General features: G+C 49.4%; 1 protein-coding gene across 3 annotated transcripts in view; it reads right to left on the reverse strand.

Moving 5' to 3' along the window:
- Positions 1-25410, reverse strand: part of OTOF (otoferlin) — a 71374-nt gene that overhangs the window by 11423 nt on the left and 34541 nt on the right. The window contains exons 6-32 of one of the 3 annotated variants that reach the window (XM_042887485.1): positions 23557-23586; positions 19306-19379; positions 17590-17716; positions 17266-17320; positions 16370-16501; positions 15938-16000; positions 15065-15149; positions 13806-13965; positions 13014-13200; positions 12421-12607; positions 11563-11786; positions 10742-10850; positions 10211-10394; positions 9088-9208; positions 8071-8171; positions 7620-7710; positions 6966-7082; positions 6251-6403; positions 5626-5815; positions 5137-5261; positions 4586-4720; positions 3892-4053; positions 2914-3033; positions 2389-2550; positions 1934-2096; positions 1089-1159; positions 468-497 (exon numbers count right to left, since the gene is read on the reverse strand). In XM_042887485.1, the coding sequence (XP_042743419.1) occupies positions 468-497; positions 1089-1159; positions 1934-2096; positions 2389-2550; positions 2914-3033; positions 3892-4053; positions 4586-4720; positions 5137-5261; positions 5626-5815; positions 6251-6403; positions 6966-7082; positions 7620-7710; positions 8071-8171; positions 9088-9208; positions 10211-10394; positions 10742-10850; positions 11563-11786; positions 12421-12607; positions 13014-13200; positions 13806-13965; positions 15065-15149; positions 15938-16000; positions 16370-16501; positions 17266-17320; positions 17590-17716; positions 19306-19379; positions 23557-23586 (3358 nt within the window). Of the gene's footprint in view, positions 1-467; positions 498-1088; positions 1220-1933; positions 2097-2388; positions 2551-2913; positions 3034-3891; positions 4054-4585; positions 4721-5136; positions 5262-5625; positions 5816-6250; positions 6404-6965; positions 7083-7619; positions 7711-8070; positions 8172-9087; positions 9209-10210; positions 10395-10741; positions 10851-11562; positions 11787-12420; positions 12608-13013; positions 13201-13805; positions 13966-15064; positions 15150-15937; positions 16001-16369; positions 16502-17265; positions 17321-17589; positions 17717-19305; positions 19380-23556; positions 23587-25410 lie in introns of all 3 variants that reach the window. The other 2 variants (XM_042887486.1, XM_042887484.1) reach the window with 2 other exon arrangements.

The raw sequence follows: 25410 nt of genomic DNA on the forward strand, positions 1-25410 counted from the left end.
GCAGCAAAGTGAGGTGCCCAAGGCTCCAGCAATCCTGTGCCAGCATCCTGAGACATCTCCTATCCGTCATCCATTTCATCCATGCATTTCTCATGCTACAGCACTGTATGTGGCAGCGATCCTCCCTCTGCCTGGGAAGTACCCTGTGTCCTCCTGGAGGCACAACAAACCCCTCTGGGTTCTGGCACCTGGTTGTGGTGGCAATAACCAGCACCTCCTTCCCAGGAAGCTGTCTGCCCTACTCCTCCTGGAACAGCAGTGCTGGGAAGTGTTGGTCCAGAAGTGCTTCCCAGTCTGTGGTGACCAGGCCAAAGTTCTTTAACAGGCAACGCTACTCCATCTCTTCCCTGGGACAAAATGCCACTGGTCCCCACATGCTGGATGCATGGTCCATTGAAAGCTGCTCAGAAGGGTAGGATGGGGTGTAGAGGTTGGGAGCAGGGATGATGAGCAGTGCCATCACTTACCACGTCCACCTTCACCACCGCATCAGAGTTCTGCCGCCCAGGGTGGAAGAGAACAGAGAGGAAGAGCAGGTTAATGGTGCAACCTCACCTGAGTTTGCATATACACAGGTACATATGTGCATGGCAAGCTGGAAAAGTCACAGACCCATGGTGTAAGGTACCATAAGCCTTGCACAGAGCCCTGGCTGGGAAAGATCTGTACACATGGGTGATGCTGCTGTGACACACCAAACTCATCTCTGCCTTGGAGACACCTTGCTTGGGTTCCAAGGAGAACCACTATTCCATGCAACAAAGACTCTGCTCTCTTTGAGCTTTTCTTGCATAGGAAGAGAAGTCCTCATTCTCGTTTGACCATTTTTGAAGGAAAACTTGAAGCTGTCTAATTCGCTTAGCCCAGAATTGTCCTTCTCTGGACAGCAAGAAACAGTTGAGTCTAGCCAGAACAGAAAGAGGTTGTTTGTAGGACTGGTACTGACCCAAGACCTTTCAACTCCAAGCATCAACCCAGCCCAGTAATTGCACAGGATAAAGCAATCCTCCTTTGGGGGAAATCCCTCAGAGATGGGCAGTTCAGTGAAGAAAGCAATGTTAGCATAGCTCTGACACACAGATACTCACAGCTTCTAGCTTCACCATGGTCTCCATCTTCTTGATAGGAACCTCAGGTTCCATGTTGACAATGATCTCCCCTGTGGGGCGAGAGCGAGGGGCCCCGTTGGCCATTGCCAGATAGCCTTTGAGCTGTTTAGCTGGACAGAGGACAGAGATAGAGGGAAAAAGAGAGAAGGAGAGAGTAGAAAAGAAACTGAGAGCTCAGGTAAGACGTTACAATATTCATGCAGGAGTGATGTAAGGTCACCTTGCTCAGAGGAGAGGGGCGGGGGAATGAGCACAGACCCTTATAGCATGATTAAAAGATGGTGCTGTAACAAAGGAAAGCAGATGATAAGAGAAGTTTGTTTTTAATATCTGCCCCAACTTCTAGAGAAGAGATACGGAAAGGGATTGCCCTGAAGATATCAGCACACAGAGATGCAAGTAGAGGTCCAAACAGCAGCAGCAGCAGCAGAGAGCATAGCAAATTCACCTTGAGTCTTGGGGAACATAGGAAGTGTGGAGTCATGAAGATACAGAGATCATAGAACCACAGAACGGTTTGAGTTGGAAGAAACCTTTAAAGGCCACCTGATCCCATTCTCCTTCAATGAACAGGGACACCCACAGCTCCATCAGGTGCTCAGAGCCCCATCCAGCCTGACCTTGGGTGTCTGCAGGGATGAGGCACCACCACCTCTGGGCAACCGGTGCCAGTGCCTCACTGCCCTTATTGTAGATGTTAGGGATGAAGCAGTCTTGTCTTACAACAGAAGCCATCCCATCTCCTCTTTGTCCATGCCCCTCAGTTGTCTGCGGTGCTCCACAGACACCCCACAAGCTGTGTCCCCGTGGCCCAACGCTGGTACCTGTCATATTCCAGTGCTGGGCTTTCTTATCTGGTGGGCGGTAGATGAACTTTCGGAGGGAGCTGACAGTATGGGAGCCCACCAAGGTGTAGCGCCCAAAAGCCCGGCAGTCCACCACTCGGATGTTCAAGGGCGGGTGGAGCAGCTCGTTCTCTGGGAGGTCCTGGGATGCAAAGGTATGCCAGTTAGCAAGGGATGGATGTGGGCTGTGGGGTTGGGACATGGGTGGTTGGAGAGACCAGCAGGAACTAAAGCAGAGATAGGAGAGGAAGAGGTGTAGAGCAGCTCAGCAAAGCAGGCCTTGGGAGCGCTCAGAGAAAGGCCACTGCCAACTGGGTTGGAGATCAAGTCCTTTGTTGCTGCAGAGAATCTTGAAGCGAGGGGCTAGGAGCCATCATTTGGGGCTTCAGAAAGTCTGGGGCAGTTGAGGGCCCATGGGGAAGAGAAGCACTCACCACTTCAAACCACTTGACCAAAGTGCTGAAGTTTGGGTTTTTCTTGTAGTTCTGGATGAGGGCTGACTGGACCCCTTTCCCAGCACACTCAATGTCCACGCGGGGTCGGTCCACTTGGGCCAGGTTCACTCTCTTCAGGTCCCTGAGTCCCCAAAACAAGATCTAGGACAGGAGGAGAAAGCATGAGTGTGAGAAGGACTGCCCTTGGATGGAGTCTAGCTGGGGCCATAGGAGTTGGTATAAAGAAGCTGTGTTGAGAAGCAGGGAAACAAATGCCATTGCTTGGGGACTTGTGGATCCCTGAGCATTCCTCTTCTTCTCTGCATGGCCTGGGGCTGCAGCACAGTCTGACACCCCACATAATCCAACCCACAGCTGATCCAGAATAACCCAAGATCTCTGCTGCTTTCAGCAGTTTCTTTTCTGCACTGGGACCTCACTGAACACAAGAAGATCAAGTCTGTGAGATGCACACAGCCCACCTCACTGCTTGAACATTAAGATCTGGCACTCCGATGCAATTACCTCCACTCTGTATTTACTCAGCACCGGCCGAATCCCCAGTGGCACCGGCAGGATGGGGCCTCGGTCTATGTCTGTGGGGCCATCAATTGGGGGCAGGTCTGACTTGCCCCCAGAACCAATCTGGAAGAAATGCAGTGTGGATTAGGAACACGGTGTTGTAGAATCATATAACATTTGGGGTTCAAAGGGACCCATAAACACCATCTAGTTCAACCCCCTGCCATGGGCAGGGACATCTTTCCCTAGAGCAGATTGCTCAACCGAGCTTTGAAAACTTTCAATAATGGAACAGTCACATCTTCTCTGCAAAGCTCCAAGAAAGAACAAAAATGAAATGGATGTGCAGTAAGCATGCATCCTCCTGCTTTATTTTGTATACAGGGAAGAGCCCAGAACACTTGGGGCATAATGCTCTAGGCAGAAGGAATGAGTTGTGGCAAGGTGTGAAAGGGGAAGCTGGGAAAACAAAACACTTGGACAAGCCTTTGAGCAAGGTGCTTGGACAGAGAAACAGGAAAAGCACCTTGATGGTAGGACTCTAGACTCAACAGTAATCTGCAAGGCTGCCCTGATCTTGCCATTACCACAGGGCATCTGAGGACACGGCAGGCAAGACACACAAAATAAAGTCCCCTTTGAAATAAAAGTGAGAGCTGGGATGGAGAGGGCACGTAGCTCTGAAATGTTCAAACTGGCATCTTGGAGAGCACCAAGACATCTAATGATGTCTTGCGGTGATGCTGTATAGAATTTGGGCTAACACAAGACTTCAATAGGGTGTCCTGTGCAGAAGAAAGCTGGGATTTGCTGTACACCATCTTGACCAGCATAACTGCACAGGAGCTCTTGCTGGCACAGTGGCTGTGCTATGCCCTTCTGGATTTTCAAGGATGTACAAAATACACACTCTTTGCATAAGCATGGATTAATTCCCACTCCCTTACAACTTTCCCTCTCTCAGTCTGTGCTTGCTGGCACCTGGAGCAGCTCGAAGGCAGCCAGAAGATCTCCTGCTGTAGAGTTGCCCCGGTAGATCTGGTAGTATTCCAGCTGTGGGGGGAAGCGTGGTGGGCAGTACTGCTCATCTGACATTTTCACCACTGGTTTGGCAAAGGTGCGGCCCATGAAGTCAGCTTTGCCCTAGAGAGGGAAAGAGTACATGAGTTTGCTGGCCCAGCACAATATATCTCAGCTTTCCTCTTTGCATTTTTGAGACATCAAAGATTAGCGCCAGCTTTGGCTTCCTGTCTGAAGGCACTTTCTAAGTCATAAACATCTTCAAGGAAAAAGAAATGGCCTAGGGCTGGAGCAGCAAGGAGGCCATGATTGAGCAGCTACTTTGAAGGGAAAGACTAAGGTAATGTCTCCTCAATCACCACATCACAAAAACTCTTGCTTCACTCTCCAAAAATAAGATGTCATTCAGTTTTGTCTAAGAGATGAGTAGCAGCGGCTCCTAGTTCATGCTCTTGGAAATGTGGGGGTATCTTCTTGCAAGGATCAGGAGAAAACATGCTTCTTGCACCCTCACAGAATCATTTGGGTTGGAAAAGACCAATAAGGTCAAATCCAACCGTTAACCCATCATCACTGTGCCTACTGCACTGTCTTCCTGGCCTGTGAACATAGCATCAAAATTAGTGACATTTTTCTCTGCCAGGATTCATCTTACCACTGTGTCCTGGTCATAGATCTCAATGACAATTATAGGAGGGTCGTCCCGCATCTCATGGGCTTCTCCGTACAGCTCCACATTGTCAAAAACCAGCAGCTGGTCCCAGGTTGGGCACAGGGTCTCATTGAGAACCTAGAAGAACGGAAGATGGACTTACAGCTCCAGCCCAGGGTTGGGACTCTACAGAAGGGCAGCAGGCTGGATGTTGGTCTCAGTTTCCCTGTCCCAAAGGCAGCCATGGGAATGGGCTTTCAGCATGCTCCAGTTCCTCCTAGCCAGGCAGGTGAAATTGCAGTCACAGGGAGGCGGTGTGTGGGTGAATGGGGTGTGTTCTGAAGGTGCTGCTGGGGAAGGGTCTTCCAACAGGGCCCTTGGAAACAGCCAAGCCCCAGTGTCATAACAACCTTCCCACACCGTGTTTAACCTCCCCCATGATTCACTAGCAGTCATGAGACCTGTGGCGTGGGAGCAGGATGTAGAGCTGATGGGACAATTGTCACACCAACCCCAGAAACCTCCAGCCCTCCAGGTCAGGAGATGATGTTTACCTCAGTGCATTGGCTCTGGGAGGTGAAGAAGACTCGGGCAAAGGGGTCTGAAAGGCCACTACTGTCAGCAGCAAATAAACTCCTGGCCTGGTACATGTGGGCTCGCAGCTGGAAAACTTGCTTCTCTGCAACAGAGAATGGAAGTGGGGCATCTTGCTACGCAACACTGGAGCCCAGCTGTGGGGCTCAGCCTGGAGAGAAAGACCTCAGCAGTCTCCTTTTGCTCAGGACCAGCACTAACGAAGGAAATACATTCAAAACATGAGTCCCAGGTGGATAAGAATTTCCTCAGCATCCTACTGTTGATATGCAGAGTGACAGCTAAGAACAGGGAAGCAGGGAAGAGGGCACACAATTCCCACATCCCAGCTTGCATGGGTGCAGAATGGGACAACTGGAATGCCCTCATCCCAAGTGGTGTCCAAGCAGGCTCCCTCCTGCCCTCTCCATGTCCTATTCCCAGACCTACCAAGGGTGGGAAGTTCTTACTGGTGTAAAGAAGGCTGATGGGAGGGAAGGACGGCAGGTTTTGGCCTCTGGTGGTCTTTTTCTCCTCGAAGCCACAAGGCAAACCACTCAGGAAGTCTTTGCGCTGCTTGTTGAGGCCCAGCCATAAGTAAATCTCCATCTTGGCCTGAACTGTCCAGCCAGCAGGTCCGAAACCCCTCTTCCCAGGCAGCTGGGCATAAAGAACAGAGAAGTTTATAGGGTGACAGGGGAGGCCTTGGAGAAGGACAGACCACCTCACACCACACTTCACTGCACTACATTGCTTGCGCCCCTGCCACTTAAACACGAGGACCCCATCCTCATTTTTTCCAAATGTTCTTTCTACAGCACTGACTTCCTCTTTCCAAACCAGATTTCCTTTTTCTGGCTAGCTGGATCAAACATCATTCCTCTTCCAGACATTTCTGACCTACTGAACTGGATAAGATACTTCCTAGCAGCAGGTTTCTATCACTATCAACAGTGGACCTTTTGTGCCTACTATTCAAGGACCAGCAAAATTGGACCCTCGGTTCTCTTATCTCTATCTCCCACTCTCCTGGTCTGTCTCTTCTCCATCCCCCTCCTCTTGGCTGCATTTCCCCCTGGGAAGACAGGCACACACCTTGAGGAAGACGGTCTTCACTTTGGCGCAGTCCTTGCCCATCTCCTCATCCACAATGGAGTAGAGGATGTCCTTAGAAGGGACACGGGCATAGGCAATGCGCTTGTTATTGCTCATCATCCAGACGAAGATGTCGGGGATGGTGTGCTGGGGCTGTGAACAAAACCAGAGACCTGTCAGGCCCTCTTTCTGAACTAATGAGGCACTGGCAAGGTTGCAGAGCTTTGTAGGGCAAATTCAGCAGATCCCACAGCAGATGGATGCCCCTAGTGCCACATTATGACCATTGATTTTGAGCCTCCCACTGGAGAACCTTGTCTGCTTAAGCAAAGCTGCTGAGACCTAAGCTCAGCAGCGTGGAGCTTAGCTAGAAAAAAAACTGGGATTTATATTTGTTTTAATCAAAATAATAACTTTGGGGGTTAGAAGACTAAAGATTTATCTTTCCTCATTACTCAGTGATCATGAGGGCTCATAGGCAGAGACCATATCTCAGTCTCCTACTATGAAAGATGTTGAGAGGAAGAGTTTTAGCACTGATCCGTTCCAGTCCAGCAGTGCTCCATGGGGGCAGTTTATAGACTTGGAGAGGCTCCTTGGGCAAGACCTATGCCATGAGGACCTCTTGCACCTACACAGATTGCAGAGAGTGCTCCTCTTGGGCCCTGGCTGCTGTGTCAGTGCCCTGCTGCTCCCTCCGTGCAGGGGAACGCACCTCGTCTGCCAAGAAACGGAGCTTCTGCAGGAAGTTCTGCACCTGCTTCAGCTTGTCTTTCATGGTGTTCTTCTTCACCTGTGACCGCAGAGTCGTGGCTTGCTGGCCCATGTTCTCCTGCAGTGAAAGTCCAAGACAGTTCAGAATAGGGGCCATGAAGGCTCTCACGCATTAAATGCATAGTTTTGTAGTTGCAGTTGTCTGTGGAAGCTGGTGTCCTTGGCCGTGTCAGCTGGATAAGCTGGTCTTTGCACATCTCTTCTGCATATCTAATGCTTTTGCAAAGAGCTGGGCTACCAGCAGCAGATATCTAGGCCAGCTCTACTGCTGGAGCAGCTGTGCTCTGCAAGGTTCCCCCCAAAGTCCTTCTCTCCAATTTCCTCAGCTGTTTGAGATCAGTAGGGCTCTTTGCCAGTACTTCTGGATTCCTTCCCAAGGCAAAGCAGAGCATAGTGGAAGAGAGGCAGTCGTGTATCCCCAAGTGTCCCTAGGATCCATGCAAGACTCAAGAGCTCTTGGGCTCCTCCATCCAGCAGTAAACCCCAAACCCTCAATGCATGGAAACTGGAAACCACCATGCCCAAAGAGCAAATTCCCCATAGCTTTATCAAGGTCAGAATTAGTCTCAGATCTTCCCATCTGAATCACACTCACCAGCTCCCGCATGCAGGACTTGAGCCTCTCCCGGTCCAACCTCGTGCGAGAAGAGTGGTGCTGGTCCTTGTCAGCCAGCGTCACAAAGCGCCTGTGGGAAGGGAAGCATGAATGTCTTTGGTTCCCGTTTGGAATGCAATCCTTTCCAGGCAGCTTTTTGGCTCCCAGTGTGGTGCTGTACGTGGAGAGTAGGTGCCATTCAGGTACCAGCACACAGAGGCCACAATATTGAGGCTTCTGTTGCTGTTTTGGGATTGTTGGTGTGCAGACATAAGCACCACTCCAAGCCAAAAGGCAACCCATGTGGTGTTGTGCCAATGCAATGAAATACTTACCTATCCTCCAGAGGATAAGTCGTGATGAGATCACAACCTCAGTTCCACAACCTTGCCCATAACCACACAGAAAGCAGGGGTTTGCAGTACAGCACTACTGCCCATCTTTTACTCACAAGCATCCGCTGCTCAGCTCCTCCAGGACCCCTCGGAGCCGGCGCTCTGGATGAGGTTTCTCTGTCTTGATCATTTCCTGTACATCATTGAGCCCTTCCTCCTGCAGCAGGGATAGGGGAAGTGGAGAGGGGGGCAGTGGGGGTGAGGTCCAGTCCTACAGGGAGCAACCCTGTAGGGGGCTGCTAGTGGGAGCATCTATTTGCTTTTTCACATGTGATGACTTCAGGACTTGGGTCTGGGACAGGTTAGGCTGTGGGAGGCAGCTTTGGATGATGGGAACAGCTCCCACATCATCCTGGCTGGATTTGCTAGGTTTTCTCTTTACCGATCCTGCTGGGACTCCTCTGCTCTACTCCTTGCTCTAGACAGGGGGTGTAGTGACAGGACAAGGAGTAATGGCATTAAACCAAAAGAGTAAATTTAGAGTAGGCATTAGGAAGAAATCTGTTATGATGAGGGTGGTGAGGCCCTGGTACAGGCTGCCAAAGAAGCTGTGGCTGCTCCATCCCTGGAGATGTTCAGAGCCAGGCTGGATGGAGCCCTAGAAAGCCTGATCTGATAGGAGGTGTCCCTACCCACAGCAGGGGCTGAAACTGGGTGGGCTTTAAGGTCTCTTCTAAGATTCTGCAACTGGATGCCTGCTTTGACCCCACCAATTTGGAGCTGATATAGAGGCTCCTCAGGAATTAGCTGAGATGACTAATAAGGCTCTGCCAGAGAAGTGGCTTCACTCCTGCAGTCTGTGGAGGGGAAGCCTTCCTGCTCTTCTGCTCTTTATGAGAATTCCTGGGTCTAACTGAGAAAGTAAACTGAGAAAGCTTCTGGGTTTTGGAAGTGTTCAAAATGTGGAGCATTTCATACCAGAGAACTTCTCCCTTTCTGCACAAGCTGTCTGGTGGATCCGTACCGTGATTTGTCCCTGCTTTGTGGCAAGCTGCAGAGATGCTCAGGGAGCCTGGATGTGCTCCATGGCTAACCCCATGCCCCAACTCCCTCCCTCCCCAGCACGTACTGACCAGCTTGTCTGCAATCTTGTCCATGATGTTGGCGTTATACAGCCTGCGGCGCTGATCCTGCCACCAGCTCTTGATGTAGATGCAGGGCTTCTTCTCAAAGTACGGCAGGTGGAAGTAGTTCCTGCAAGAGGAGGCAGATGAGATACTCCATGGTGGTCATAGTGATGGCAAGAATAGCCCGTGTCCCCTGTCTCTTTCTGGGAGGCAGAGCTGTGATGGGGATGGAGGACTTGGGAGGCCAGACTGATCTACACTACATCTTCAAGGAGAGAGGCTGCATCTCCACCAGCACGCTTCCCTGCACTGGATTTGTTGGGGCCGACGCATTGGCAAAGGCTCATCACGGAACCTCAAGCATCTGCTAAAGCCATCAGTGACATTTACAGACAGAATATGTCAGCACTGCCCCACGGCTGAGTGTGAGGCTCCCAACAACTTGGGCCTTCACCTAGGGGAAGATGGAGCCCAGGGAGATGGGCTCACAGATGTGTGGTGCTGCTCCTCTTCTTGCAGCATTCACCTTCCCAAGGAGTTGGTGAACAAAAGAGGGAATCTCATGCAGACTTCATCCGAAGCACAAATAGCCTTAGTTCAATGTGGTGTGTTTTGTTTCCGAATTGAATTAACTTAGCCAATTAATTCTGATAACTAGCACTTATCTACTGATAAAATATCATTAAAATAATCCAGTTTAAGTACATCTCATTAGGTTATATCCAATTAGCTTTCCTGAGTATGAGTCCCTTGTATGCAAGCCTGGTCTGTGTCCAGCCTGGGCACACAAAGACGTGTGCTGATCCCATTCAGTTTGGGGCTTTCTGATCAATGACTGTAGACAGACTGAGCCAAAGAGAGATGATGAAGGCTAGCGAGACTGAGGGGATTTGGTCTTTTACCCCAATTTCCTGCCTAACTCATTCTCAGTAACTTGTTCCTACAATTTTTTTTTATCCTCCCTTCCTCTCTGGGTGTCCATAACCTCATCTAGTTTTTAAGATCCCAGGTGATATTAAAAAAGGCAGCTTGTTGCAGCAATCATAGGGCTAGAGCACTGGTGGTGCTGGATAGCCAAGTGTTGGGTGTACAGCTGGTCACACGGGTGAGAGGTGAATTCAAGACTTACCTGTCTGTAACCAGGGGCTTCATGGGCTGAGATGAGGAGACAGAGACCATCTCTCCATCCTCATCAGCTTCATCCTCACTGGAGTTGTGCAGCAGCTCGGATTCCTCCTCGTCCCCATCCCCTCCCTCCTTCTTCCTCCGCAGGACAGGTTTGGTCATGCCATCAATCTGGTTCCCATAGTTGCCTTAAGAATGAAAAATGAAATGAAGTCACAGGGGTGTAACTCCCATGGGGGCTAAGTGGGCTCTGTCACCTGCCTTTCATTCAAGCTGGGAGATATTTTCTCCACAGGGCAGCTGAGTTCAACTCTGTGAACCTTTGCCCAGAAACCACAAATTAGTGATGGGCGTTCACACCCTGCTCAGGCCCCTTTTCAAACCAGAAGGAATGAATGCCATCCCCTTGTGGTCAGTCTCAGAAGCACGTGCTATGGCATGGAAAAGGGGGGGAAGAAACCTCGCTCTTGCCCTTGGATCCCTCATTCCCCACGAGGCGTGCTTCAAAACCACCCTCACCAAGAAAAAAACCAACCTATTGTAACCTCAAAGTTGATGGGTTTGTCACCGATCTTCCTGTCGATCATGGTTGCTTCCAAGAAGGCTCCAAAAAGAAAGAACTCCTCCATCTTTCCAGTGCAGTTCTGCAGGATAAATCCCAGAGATCACGGTTTGGGTCAGCCAGAGGGACACTGAGCCCTGGGCAGAGGGGTTCATTATCTGGTCCATCTGAGCACTCTCATATAAGCTCTGTTTGGATTTTAAAGAGACCATGGAGTTTTGTGTCCTTCAGCCTGACCCATGTGAGGGGCAGATGTCTGCCTGAACTGGGTCTCTAGAATCTCTGCAGAGAGAGTTTGACCAAAAGTTTTAGCCTGATGTTTGTGGTTTAACTGAGATTGGCCATCCCTTGCTCATGGGAGACTGTCTAAAGGACACTCAGGGATATGAGTTCAAGCTTGCTCACAAACTGAGATAATGAAACCTTGGTGAAACCTTTGTTTGGATGCACTTTCAGAAATCGAATGGCTTTACTTCCAGGTGGCTTAATTTCCTCTAGAGGTGAGATGAGACCACTTTTCACTTTCCCATTCTCAAAGAAGAGCTTTTACACAGAACATGAGCTGTCACCCAACAGCTCCATTTCTAGTTCTCACCTCTGGTTCATACAGACTGACATATGTGGGCATCCCTACATAGGACAAGAATGGATGTATCTGTGTACACAGAGCAAAGACAGCAGAACATTTAGCATAATACTAAATGAAATCCTATCTGTGATACCAGAGGTAAGCAGCCAAGGGGAATGAGATCCAGAACTCTTCACTGACAGCTGTAGAGTTAGAGGAGACTCACATCAGCAACTGGTGTGGTCTGCTCCACTTGCACCTCAGTGGAGCTGTTGATCTCTGGGTTGCTGGTATCCAGTATCTCAACAGCAAGGCTCATCAGAAGCCTGGCCCGGAAGGAGACACCTTCCCCCAATCCTTCATTCAGCTCTTGGTGTTCATCCATCAGAGTGTAGTTCCGAGTGGAGCCATACATGTTCACCCACGCGGGGCCAAAGGTAGGCAGATAACCTGCAAGAGAACAGGTATACTGGTAGAAAAGGGGGCATGCAAGAAGAAGGGCACATCTTTGTCTCGGGATCATCACTTTCCTGCTGTGAATGGTAACATGGACTTAAATATGCATATGTGTGCACGGAGATGCATATGCATTTTTGCAATTACATATGAAAACAGTTTTGGGGTGAAGGCAGTGATGGGTACTTTGCAGTGCATCAGTCTAAAGAGGCGAGTCTCCCACTGGGCATGTCTCCTAATCTGAGAGTCAAGAAAGAAGAGAGAACTCCCCACTAGTTCTTTTTCAAAGAGCCATCTTTGGCTTCATGATGCTCCTGCCTATGTGTGCTCACATGTTCGTTTATGTGTGAAAGTGGAAGCCTGTCAGATATTCATCTATCCATGGAAACAGGTTCTTGGAACTGTTTTTTAATGTCTTTGCATTCAAATGTTGGTCTGAAGGCTTATGATTGGGCTTGATTTTCAAGGAGCTCTTGTCCAGTGACTTCAACTGCAGTAAATCTTGGTCACTCCAACCAAGAAGCAGCTACCTCCAGGACTGGGAAGAGAGCCTGAGCTATTTTGCTATCTCTGCCCAAGGGATACCTCTCTGCTGTGAAGAAGATCCCACACCCCACTTCAGCCTCACCTTTGTCTCCTTCATTAGAGATCTTCCTCAAATCAATGAAATGGGTACCAATGGCCACATCATTGACTTTGTCTGAGTCTCGGATCTGGATCTTTATCCGCTTGCACAATGGGGGGAACATTTCTGTGAAGATGATTTGCTCATTCCAAAGAGGCTCATAGCTGCTTTTTTGCACTGATGTCTTCCCCTGCAGAGTGGGACGAGGAAGATATTTGATATCTCTGTGGTTGTTGGAGGTCACAAGCATCATAGCAAACATTATGGAGAAAATTAACTCTATTTCAGTCAAAAAAACACACTCTATTTCAGTCAAAACCAGGACACGTCCTGCACTCTTCCCATGTTAATGACCACATTAGGGTCATTTCATCTTCTTGCTCTCCCAAGGAACTAGCTCTTTTCCTCTGCTGGAGATGGCTGCAAACCCATCGTAGTCTGCACAAGAAGGGGGAACATGACATGCAGCAAACAATGTGATTTTGCCACACATCTCAGTGTTATCATGCAAGGACAAATGAGATTGTCTCCAGACACCAGCACAATGGCTGGTCCTGCTCACATTACTTCCCAAAACCACCTTGGTTCTCACCCACCTTCTGCCCTGCAAATGCCACTTGGACGTAGGGGTCTACCAAGTCCTTGTTCTCTCCAATGAGAGCCTTCTTCACGTTGGCCATGATGCTGGTGTTCATACGGGGCAGGCCCTCTGCTCGATAGATCTTGATGTAGAAACGAGCCCACTGCCTCTCTGGAGGAACTCCATCTGGTAGGAGGAGGTTCCTGCAACAACAGCCAAGAAATAGGGTTGTAAACAGCTGCTGGGGCTGGCAGAGCGCCTTGCTGAAGAAGGTGAATGAAGTTAGCTTGCTTCCTGAGCACAGGCTGTGGGAAGATGGAAGGAAGATAAAAAGGGCAATTAAACTCAGATTAATTTAGACATCTAAAGCCAACCTGCCAAGCGAGATGTACAAAGAGCCTTCTCCTTTGTCACGATAGAAGGGGTGTGTATTTTGGGGTGAGAATCAAACTCCACCAAATGGCTTTTATTAGAAGAATTTGCTTTCCTCTTCTGGGAGAAGAAATGAGAGCCATGGGGTACAATGCAAACAAAATCTCTGGAGGAGTTGCTAGATTTGTCCAAGAAAAATGGCAAAATATGACTACAGCACAGAACAACACCTAAAATAGTTCAGGCAGTGCCTCAAGCCCCTGGGCTGCAGCAAGTCAAGAAAGCGACCCCAGCACTTTGCCACAAGTCTGAGATCGTGGTGAGTGGCTGAGAAATGGATTTGAAAGCCTGTGGTTGTACAAGGAGATATTTAATTAGCACAAAGCATTTAGGGCTAGGATGAGGTTTTACACTCCCTTGTTTTTTCCTTCCATACCCTTCAATATCATCCTCCTCTGTCTCGTTGGCTTTGTGGGGTGTCTTGATATTGTCCCCTTTCCCCACAACAGCGATGTCACACTTCAGGTAACCTTTCAGCCCAGCGGTGAGATCCTCGGGGTCAGAAAGGATGGCCCATTTGTGGTAGAACTGGTGCTCTGGAAGCCAGAGGACAAGACTGTCATTTATTGGAAGAAATACAGAGTACAGAATATTGGACTATAATTGAATATGGAATATTGAAATTAAAGACAAAGACAGTGATTTTGGAGATTTTGGAGGTATCTTTTCTGTAGGTGTGGTCATGTGCTCAGCTCTGCCATACTGCAAGCACTGGGCCACCAAAGAGGCAGTGCTATTTCCATGCAGAATGAGCTTTTTACAGGTCTCCTGGATGTGCATTTTCTTTATCAGTCCCACAGCCAGGATCAGTATGATCCCTGAATTCAGGGACTGGTCTTTTCATGCAGAAGTATACTGGGGAATCTGGCAGGGAGCAGTGAGGGCATGGACTAAATGAGCTCTCCAGGGCTCATTTCTTTCACACAATTCTTTAAATGAATCCCATCCACACCAGCTTTCACTGCCCTCACTTGAGGACAGGATGCCAAAGGCATTCACTGCTCTTTTACAATTTTATAAAACAGGTTTCCTGTTTTAGATGTGCCCATAATTGCACAACAGATTTTATGAGCACTCATAGGGCCCATCTGTGAGAAGTCACTGAGGGCTTTACCATCAGCCAGCAACACGGCAGCAGCTCTAATCAACCTCTTTCTCTTTGTCACTGCACATGTGCCATCTCTCTCCATTGGTTTAAATGCCAGCTACATAGGGCAAGATCCATTCCAGGCTGAACAGGGCTCTGAGCATCTGATGGAGCTGTAGGTGCCCCTGTTCATTGCAGAGGAGTTGGGCTAGGTGATCTTTACTGGTCCTTCCAACTCAGGTGATTCCATAGTTCTATGAAATCTGGCTATCTGGAAGGGCAGTGTCTTGCTTACTTAAATAACCTGGACATCTTCAGTAGGGCAGTGGAGAGCTGGCACAGCCAGGGGGCATCTCAGCTTGCCTGTTGTGGCTTATTTCAGACGGGCTATGCCATCTTTTCTGGAGGAGCCAGAATGGCTTACTTACATCTTGGATTCTAATTAAAGTAAATTACCATCACCAGAGGAAAGAAGTGCCTGCAGGATCCCTTGCAAAAACATTTCTCAGTGGTGCAGGTGGGCATGTTGGCTAACTGTGGTGACGTACCAGGCTGGGTGTAAACTGTCCCAACGTCCATCTTGAAGGAGCCCACCAAAGTCCCACTACGCAAGAGGTTTTTTGAGTGGATCACCTGGAAATTGAGAGGGGGAGAAAAGTCAAAGGTTTGTGCATGCTGTGGGGGTCCCAGGACTCTTTTCAGAAGAGTTCAGTGTCAGACAGGAAGGGAGCTGATGTGTTCTCCTTGGTCTTTACAGGACCTCACTGTGAGTATGGACTCTGCAAGGCACAGCCAGGTTGGCAGCTCTTGCTTAGCACTCTCACAAGCATGGACTTGGATCGAATGGGAGCAGTGCAAACAAATTCATCTTTGAAACATGATATGTAGCAACAAACACTGGACGTTCACTTGAAGGAAGGGTCTTTAGGATGATTGAAATCGATGCTCTAATTCCGTCAGTGAGAGAAATTGCAAAGCCAGTCTGTTCATGGGATAGATGTACAGGCTCCTGATCAGTGTGGTTTGGTTGGTGACTCTATGAATCTCTTTGCTCACTGCCCTCCATGACTCCGGAAGGGCTGTTTTGGTCTTAAAGACTGTAGTTCTGTATTTCAGCAATAGCTCTGCCCAGCTTCATGCTCTGGGAGCGTCTTGCTTCCACAAAAGCCAAAACACATAGCAAGACAGGCTGAGGTTCTGACACACCAGTCATCAGCTCTGGAGGGGACGGCAAGCACAGCTGGGTGGCTGTAACAATGAGGGCAGTGATAGAGGGGGACCAGAGGTCTGCAAAAGTGGTGTGGCTTGTAGGGCCAGACACCTCTGCTCCTGACAGGGACCTCAAACTCGTCCACAGTGCATGAGCAAAATGGACTCTTCCAAAGCTCAGAGGAAAGGGCAATGCCAGCATGCTCACTTACGGACAGCTTGATGATCTTATCGAACATGACATCTGGGGGCACATGGAAATCGAAGACAAAGTACTGAAAGAGAAAGAACAGGTGTGAAGGCAGAAGAGCGGCTCCTTTTGGGTTAAAAAACTGTTACAGAACCATAGACTACCCAGTACTGGAAGAGACTCCCAAGGAGGTCTGGTTACGCCCCTAACTCCTCACAGCACCACCCAAATCCAATCCAAAGTCTGAGAGTGGTGTTGCAGTGATCCCTGAGCTCTTTCAGCTTAGGGTCAAGCCCCTGCCGTCTTTCTCTAACCTCCACCTGACCCTCCCCTAATGGAGAATAAACCTCCCCTAATGGAGAATAAACCTAGGTGACAAGAAACCCCATTTAACAAATAGCAATGTAGCACCAGAGGAGTGGGAGCGATGACCATTGCTGGAGAACAGACCAACCTCATTGTAGTAAGGACAGTTGGTCGATTCCTTCATGGATGTGTACTTCTTCTCCTCCCCAACCTCCACGCAGACCACGGGGTCCATGTTGAGCCCAACCAGCTGCCGGGCCTCAATGACAGTGATGCTGATCTGTGGAGAGATCCCACGCCCAATGGTGCAGCAGCCAAACCAACCCAGCACATTTTCACTGCTCACATACTGGGCATCACAGTGTACAGTAACACCTTGAGCCCCTCTGGAGGTTATCCAGGTAAGTACTTTGATCACAAATGAGAGATTCACCTTCCCCCATTAAAACCACCCATGTAATCCTCTTGTTCACAGTGGGCAACTAATTGGTCCTTATGTTCTTGCAGTTGAAATTTGCTTGGCATCTTTCCCTTCCTCTTTATGTTCTGGTTACATCACTCCTGAACCCAGCACATTGCTTCCTGTGTCTCACTCTTCTCTCTGTGTTCATTACACACATAATTAAACCTCTTCCACTTTCTTCTGTCACTGCTTCTCCTGTTTGATTTCATTTGGGGCTGCAAAGTGGATGGTGCAAATGTTCTGCAATAAATCTATCACAAAAAATCTTTGTTTGCATCGTTCTAAGAAATCCCCATGGATGTGTTGCTGTTGCAGAAAGCCAAAGTGCTGCTGAATCAGCACAGCTTGGTGAAAATGAGAAGAGAAACCAATTTATGGATCATGCTGGCACCAGCAAGCCCAGAGGTGCTCAAGAGGCTCCAGTCCTTCCTCCTGGTCCCAGAGCTGTTCCCTGGGCAGATGGGGATGCACTTTGGAATGAGGAGGTTCAGCTCCTCAAGTAATAGTGCTGCTGACCGTAACACCTGCAAAACGTCCTCCCCCCTGTGAGCTGTGGTTGGAGACACAGAGTCGTCACCCACCTGGTAATCCATCGGCCTCCCAGCACTTGGCTCCATTTTGATGTCAGGTTTGGACCTTTGGAGGGGCAGAAGAAACCCTCAGTCAAACAATAGGTCAACTCACTGCAAACCATGACAGTGCAATGGCAGCCCCTCCTCTTTTTGAGTCTGAAGAATTTAACACCAGAGGCTGCAAGCCATCGCTGAACATGAGTGCTCTTTATAGCAGGTTGGATATTTCCCCAAAACACTGTTTGCACAGGAGAACGGGATTTTCAGTATATCTCATCTCTTGGACATGGGATGCAAAGTGTGCCATCACCTCCCGGCTTACACAACCCTCACCTCTTGTTTGAGACATTGGTGGTGACAGCTGTGACAGAGGCCAAGGAGATGGTGTCTGGGTCCAGCCCCCCTCCAAGCCTCATGACTTTTCGGTCCAGGTCTTCCGCCTCCAGAACAGCGGGTTCATCTGCATAAACACACAGAGACAAAGGAATGTCTCTCATTGTTTCCACTCGGTGAATAATTAAAGGTGCAGGGAAAGGTAACCAATACGTCCTATCAACCTCACCCGATAATACAAAGAACAATGGTCACCAGGTCAGCTCACAGACAGCCTGGTTTGAAAGGGATTAAAAATAGGTTTGCTTCATGTGACATGTCATTCTGCCCAGGCAACGTGTGGTTTTGTGCAGCTTTGGAAAACTGAAAAATGAGAAACAACCCAGACGTCAAAGGGTGAAACAGCATTTGAGCTCTAGCTGCAATTGCAAACACAACAAACCGCCTAGCTCTGGGGTGGAGGGGTATGAAAGAACAAGAGAAAGGGGTCATTTCCCAAGGTGGAAAATAGCTGGCCAGAAAAGCACCCTTCTTAACGGGTTTTGACGATTTGTTCTGTCTGTTGGATGAGAGCAGGACCAGCACCCTTGCGTGGGGCAGCATAAGGAAAGCAGACAATGGCATAGGAAGAATGCTGGCTTCAGGTCCTGGGCACTCTGGGAAGGGTTTCTGTTATCACACAGCTTGTTCTGAGACTACACACCTATGCTTGGCCTTTGGGAAACTGAGTGAGCGCTGAAGCATTTGGTTCAATGGAATGAGATTCAGTGCAGGTTGCTGTTATAACCCTGTCCCCTCACCAGGTGGCAAGAGCAAGGATCTGAGAGATGAAATCATGGGGTCACAGGGACTAGAAGGGGCATCTGGAGATCATCCTGTCCAATCCCTAAAGAGATGGTGTGAGGTGAGCAGAGCCCTGGCAAAGCATGCAAGAAACACACGGATAGCTGGGGAAGAAGCTACCGTTGTGTGAATATCAGCTGCCAGCAGGTGCATGGAAGTCGCCCAGAAACAGCATCTAAAATGACATTTCATCCTTCACCACAAAAAGGCATTCTCCTGATTCTTTGTCATCGAAACCCAATACTTTGTTCTGAATGGAAACAGCGATGAATTTCCAATCGCTGACGCTCTGTGCATTTCCAGAAAGGCGTCCAATTTCAGTGTGGGATGGACAGCCCCACAGCAGCTCAGCCCTTCCACGCTGGGCATGCACTGAGGGTGAAAGCATGCTTTGTGTTGTCATGTTTGCAAATAACCACTAAAAATAAGCTGGAGGCTGCCTGCTGGACCTGCAGGACTGCCACAGTTGCATGTGGTGGGAGATTCTCTCCATCAGTTCCTCCTCCCATTTCCCCCATGCTCTCCAGCTCTTCTCTTGTGCACCAAACACTCTCTCCCCAATCCCTGGGTTGTGGCTGGCTGTGCCCAACATGAGCCCCTCATAGGGTCTCTCAGATTATTTCCTGGGAGGTAGTGGAAAAGCAGCACTGGAGGAAGGATTGGAATCTATTGGAACAGGTTGCCCAAGGAGGCTGTGGATGCCCCATCCCTGCAGGCATTCAAGGCCAAGCTGGATGTGGCTCTGGGCAGCCTGGGCTGCTGGTTGGTGACCTGCACACAGCAGGGGGATTAAAACTAGATGATCACTGCGGTCCTTTTCAACCCAAGCCATTCTATGATTCTATGAAGGAACAGCCTTCTCCCAGCACCCACCTTGCTTCCGATGGTCATCTTTTGTGGGACGTGCCTTGCCAAGCTTCATGGCTGAAAAAACTCCTTTCCCAGCTCTGTAAGAGGAAAAAAAGACCAAACATTGAATCCTGTGTTTTCAGTGCTGTTGCTGGGTGTGGGGACAAGAGGAGCCCTTCACAGCTGGAAGCAAGAGAGGAAATATCAGCTGAAAGACCAACAGAGACAACAGCAAACAAAGGCCTTGTATTTCCTCAGTATTGATCCCTGAGCTGGATAAAACACGGCTGGAGCACCGCATTAGCAGCCAGCAAACTCTTCCACCTGCCCCATGCCTCCTCTCTCTACTCACTCCTGCTGCTCCCCATTGTGAGGTTGCTCCTTAGGACACTTCCCTAAAGCCATCTTTGTACTAAAAAATCTACTTGGTGTTTGTTACACCACAGCCTCATGGATCAGGACAACATAGATGAACTCAACACCTAGCTTCTGGTTTGCTGTTACAGCACCAGATTGCAGAGGAGTGCCCTAACCTGCATACAGCACAGTACTGCAGGGCGATACCAACTGCCCATAAAAGCCAGTGCTCAGTAAATGATGGCATTTCTGCACTGCAGAGTGGATTGCTCCCTAATACACATCTAACAGCGATAGCTACTGGTAATAACAACATTGCAGACATTTTTGGGAGACGGCTCATTGGTATTTGGATGAAAGTCCATGCTGCTGTTGCAGAGAGGCAGGAGGTTTGATGAAAGCTATCAGCACTGAATGTAACCAGGATGATTTTTAGTTTCAAAATTCAGCTGAGAGTGCTGGTAGGAAAAAAAAGCCAACACAGTATCTGTAAAACTGAAACCAAGCAGAAGTCAAACCACGCAATAACTCCCTTCTAAATTAAAGAGCAAAGGGCCAGAGAAGTACTTGAAGGAAATGCCCTGGGGGACTGTCCCAAAAGCAAAAGGTGATGGGGATTTTTTGTTGTTGTTGTTGGAAAATTCCCATGTGCTGAAAGTGTTGATGTTTGCAAAAATATGGCAGGTTTGATGCATGTGTTCAGTTTGGAAGCAAGAAGGACCTCAGTCCCAAGCAGGATCCAGCTGTGCTCCCCACGTGCTGGGAAATAGCACCAGAATTTGGGGATCTCCCCACCTCAGCTTTATTCATCTTCCTGAGGCCAAAAGTCAAAGTTGTTTTGGGAGAAAGAAGTCCTGGCATCGGAGCTCACCTGATGCATATAAATAACAGCCGGATGCTTGCAGGCTGCAGACAGAGGCAGAGCAAACAAGAAGAAAATTAAGGGGAATAGGAGAATAATGTATTCACCAAGGTGAGGGGGGGAGGTGGTATTCAAGCAGGGCAGAAGTCTAGTATAAGACCAAGGAACTATTTACAGCTGAGGTTTAACTGGAACTAAAGCAATGCTCAGGACTCAGGCCTCTTGTAACTGTGATACCTTCATGGGATCCATGGAGAGGGGCAATTTCTCAATAGGCAGGAGGAAGGACAAAGAGTAGGATTTGTAACCATGGAATAACTGTACTGGAAAGGACCTTACAACCAGTCCAGCCCCAACCTCTGCCATAGGGGCACTTCCCATCAGTGCAGGGCTCCATCCACGGCCTTGGGTACTGCCAGGGATGGGGCACTCACAGCTCTCTGGGCTGCCTGTGCCACGGTCTTGCAACCTTCCTTGCACAGTAAAACAAAGCAGAAGAGCAGTTGGTGGTGGATCCAGTAGGAACCAGCTGGGGAGACTCTGACATTGTGTGTGCCTCACCAGGACCCAAAACTGGGAGCTCATCGCAAAGGTACCAAGGGTGTATTGGGTCCTGGATAGCACAGCGTCTGATGTGGGAATAATGAGAGTGGTTTGGGGCTATGTAGAAGAAAACATGCGGAGAGGGCATTTGTGAGATACAGTTTAGTGATCATAGAATGGTTTAGGTTGGAAGGGACCCTTAAGATCATCCAGCTCCAACCCCCCAGCTACAGGCAGGGATGCCTCCTTCTAGTCTTGGGACTCGGTAGGTTGGGTTGATGAAGACTTGATCTTGGAGATCTTTTCCAACCTTGATGAATTGATTCCATCCCAGCAGGACCAGCCCAGCCCAGCTCCTTCTGCAGGGATGTGTGTTGCAGTGACCCCTCACTGCCAGCTGAGCCATAGTGAATGTGCTGAGGAGACAGCAGTCTCTCACCTATCCCCAAAAGCAACCTAACTGCATCAGATGCACCAGAGATGGGAAATGTACATCCTGACAGCCTCCAGCTCACTGACAAGACGAGAACTGGCTCCGGCTGGAACAGTGAGGAGAGCTCAGACAGCGCAAGGTCCCTCAGAGGAGAAAGCTTCAGGTGGTTCCCACACCCCAATCACATCTCCCTGCTGCTCATCTCAGTCCCACCTGCATCCTTCCCCCATCAGTGCCTTTCCTGGTGCTATCTCCGAGGGGCAGGGCCCCAGGATATCTAGGAAGAAGTAGGAGGCCACACAGTGAAAAAAAAAAATTAAGAAATGAATGAAAATGGATTCCTGTGAACTTTGGCAGTGCCAAGGAGAAGGGAAAGAGCAAACAAACAGCAAAGAGAATGCCATTCTAGATGCTTTGCAGGCAGATGCCCCAATAATCCATCCCATCAGCTCCATCCCCTTCCCAAGTCCCATCTGTCACCTTCTCCAAGCCAGGTGAGCAACAATACATCCCACAGCTACCCCCCTTCCCTATTCCCATCCCACAGGGTACTACCTTCACCTTGTCAGCTGTCCAGGACCTGGCTTCCTCCAGAAGAAGAGCTCAGTGGTGACAGGAGAGCCACCAGCAGCACACCTACGGTGGTGCAGCCATCCCTATATGCAGGTTGGGACCAAGCATGGATGGAGGCCCCCACCAAACCTCCTCTCCAGGCACGACAGGGTCTTGGCAGTGCTGAAGAAAGGCTGTGCCAACCCTGTGTTCCTCCCACCAGGCTAAAATGAGGAGAGAAACAGCCACAGCCACTCTGCAGTGTGGATGGGGAGCTGGCAGCGAGCTGACACCGTCCCCATGTGAATATTGCATGAGGAGCAGTGAACCTGAGATGCCAACACAGGCAGCATAGTGTCACCCAGACCAACCCCCTTTGCCACAGCCCAGCTTTAGCCTGGTTTGCTAAAGAATGCCAGCTCACCTGCCTGCTCCCTTCCAAAGCAGTGCAAGCTGCTAGCCCACTGCTGTGTAGCAGGACTCATGTAAGGCTGGGGGTGAAGGACTGTACAGTGTTCCCAAGTTAGGCCAGGCTTCCAAGAAAGCTTGATCCTCTATTAGACACCAGAACACCCACCCACCGTGCTCTTCCCTTAGATTTTCTGTGCCTGAGCAAACAGATTGCCTCCCATTAATGACAAAATGCACATCCACCAGTTGCAGCTGACAGAAGAGCATGGCTTTGTCCCTTTTGGGTTGCCTTGTGTGGCTTTACAGGAGGGGAGCACACAGGGACAAGCAGATTTGAAGGCATGTGCAGGGAGCTGGAAGCAGCCTCTCTCCAGGCCAGCTCCTAGTTAAAGATCTAGTTGCAGGTTGCTGGTTAATTATTCATGGCTGAACAGGACACTTTAATCATTGCTTTTTACTGGGGAGCTGAGAGCAAGGAAAGAGAGCAGGGCCTTCACAGTTCATTTCCCTTCAGGAATGAATGTCTGTCAGGTGGGTGCTGTCTCCACTCTTGTAAAGAGTGCCTGTCCATGCACAACCAACACAGCAAGATGCTGCCATAAACTTGACTTTAAGCAGCAGTGCAATAAATAGGAGCCAGAAGAGAGCACGCTGATTGGGAACACCCTGTGCTGGGGCAGGGATTGCCTCTGGGCAGCAGATATCAGCCTGCACTCTCAGGAGACTGGAGCTTAAGTTTCAGCAGATCTGTTACACCTGAGAGCTACAGGACACTGCTCTTTGCAGAATGCTCCGACACAGCCTGGTGTGGGCACAGCACAAGTAGCTGGGGTAAAAACAAGCAGGAGCTGAAGAAGTACCTATATGGGTGATGCAACAGGCTGGCTTGTGGGCATTGGAGTTATAAATCTGACATTAAGTCTGATTTCCTCAGTCCTGGGCTGATAACCTGCATCCAAACCACCCTCTTGCCCCAAAGATCTCAGAGACCCAGAGCTCCTCTGGACCTGGCACTCTCAGCTTCAGAGAAAGGAAGAGCACGCCAGATGTGTGAGGAACATAAAGTAAGCCAGAAGAGCTGGAAGCAAAAGAGGAGGAGCACGAAGAGCCAACCTACTTGTGCTCCTTTGTCTTTTCTTTGCCTCTGCTGGAGCCAGGGCCATGCATCAGGGGGACAAAAGGCAAATTTCAGTGCGTATCAAGAACTTCATCAGACCACAGAGGGAAAAGGAGACACTTTTCCCCTTACAGAGCCCTACAAGCACTTTCCAGTAACCCCATCCCCAAGCTGTACTACTACAACAACCTTACCTCCCTGTTCCCCTCCCTAGTCACTCTTTCTATTCTGCCTAATCTTCCCTTTATCCCTGCATCAGCAAAGTGGGAGGAGAAGGCAATTAACCAGCTGTCGAAGGTAATTAGGAGGGCTGAGTTTTAATTACAGTTCGTTGCTTCATTTCTCCCTATGGTTGCGTCTGTGCTGGGGGCAGAGATGGGGAGGGTATCTGTGGAGCATGACCCTGTCTTTGCTTGTGCTGCAAAAACACATAGAAAAAAAATTATATTAAAAAAAATGTGTGAAGTGGGTTTTTTGATAGGTGATGTCCAGGAAACCTGCGCAGGAGAGAGGCCAGGACCCAGAGCTAAGTTAGGTCTGGGAAGAGTAGAACCATTCAGCTCAACCCAGGTGGACAAGGATCAGCTTGGAGCTTGGGCTGGGAAGCAGACAAGGAAATCCATCCAGGAGCTGCTCCTGGGGCTGTCAGTGCTGCCCTCCACATGCACCAACACCTGCTGTGGGAGCACACTGCAGAAATGCCTCCGTTGCCAGCTGTGCTTGGCATGGCAACAAGCAAGCACTGATGCCAGTGATTCAGGTGGATCACCTGCCCTCGTGCCCCTGCCTGGGGAGGGGGTTTAAATCATGCCCTGCTTCTTCCTGTTGTTTGCTGATGTGAATGAATGGCTTTGTGTCCCCAAACACTTGACCTGTGCAGGATCCTGCCCAGCTGTGGCTAAAACCCTTCCAAATTCCTATGGAGGTGCCTCCACCCCAGGATGCTGCAGGGCCTGATCAGCCATGCCCAATTGGAGAACAGCATCCTTGGGTGTGTGAGCTGTGTTGTTCTGGGAGGTGGCAGGGGGTACCGAAGTACCCAGCGTTGCACTACATGAGAATTACAGATACTCTTTTTAAGGGTCCCAGTGGAACAGCCAACACTAGATTATTCTCTTTCTGTCCCATCCCTCACCCCCTGCCCCTTCTACTTCACCCCTCACTGCAGAAGGATGCTTCTCTGACTGCAAACAGCCACAGTTCAACATTTTTGTACTGGGAAAGGATGCAGATTTCCCATTAGTGACACCAACAGGGAATTCTTACTTCGTGGCTTCATGCAAATTGATCTTAAGCACTCTAGTGAGCACAAATGAACTTGAGGTCCTGCCCTGGAGCTGTTTCAGTGGAAAACAATAATACTGTTAAAAGTGGCCCCAGGCAGGGATGGGGGAATCAGGTACCTGAACGGCAAGGTGAGGTGTCTTTTCTCTTTCCCCTTAGCCTTAGCTCTGCAATCAGAAAGATCGATTCCTTCAGTGGGATTCATCCTGCTGCAGTGACAAAGATCCACACCCACCTTGTCCCCTCAAAACCTCCATCAGCATCAAGCATCATGCAACCAACCAAACCCAGTTCACCAGCATGCCAGAGCGAGATCTCACTGCACCAGGACTGGGTAGACAGAATGGGTGGATGGATGGGAAGGTGGGTGGGTGCATGAATGCATGGGTGGATGGAGAGATGGATGGATGTGTGAATGGGGGGATAGAGTGGCACTGGAATGAATGGACAGATGGTAGACCTATACAGGAGTGGACAGATAGAGGGATGGATGGAGATAATGCATTAATGGACAAATGGAAAGAAACAAAATGATATAGGTGGATTGTATTGAGATGGATCCATAAATAG

This window comes from Lagopus leucura, unplaced genomic scaffold (genome assembly GCF_019238085.1).
Source record: "Lagopus leucura isolate 7727_CA_CO unplaced genomic scaffold, USGS_WTPT01 Super-Scaffold_100088, whole genome shotgun sequence".
Classification (NCBI taxonomy): domain Eukaryota; kingdom Metazoa; phylum Chordata; class Aves; order Galliformes; family Phasianidae; genus Lagopus; species Lagopus leucura.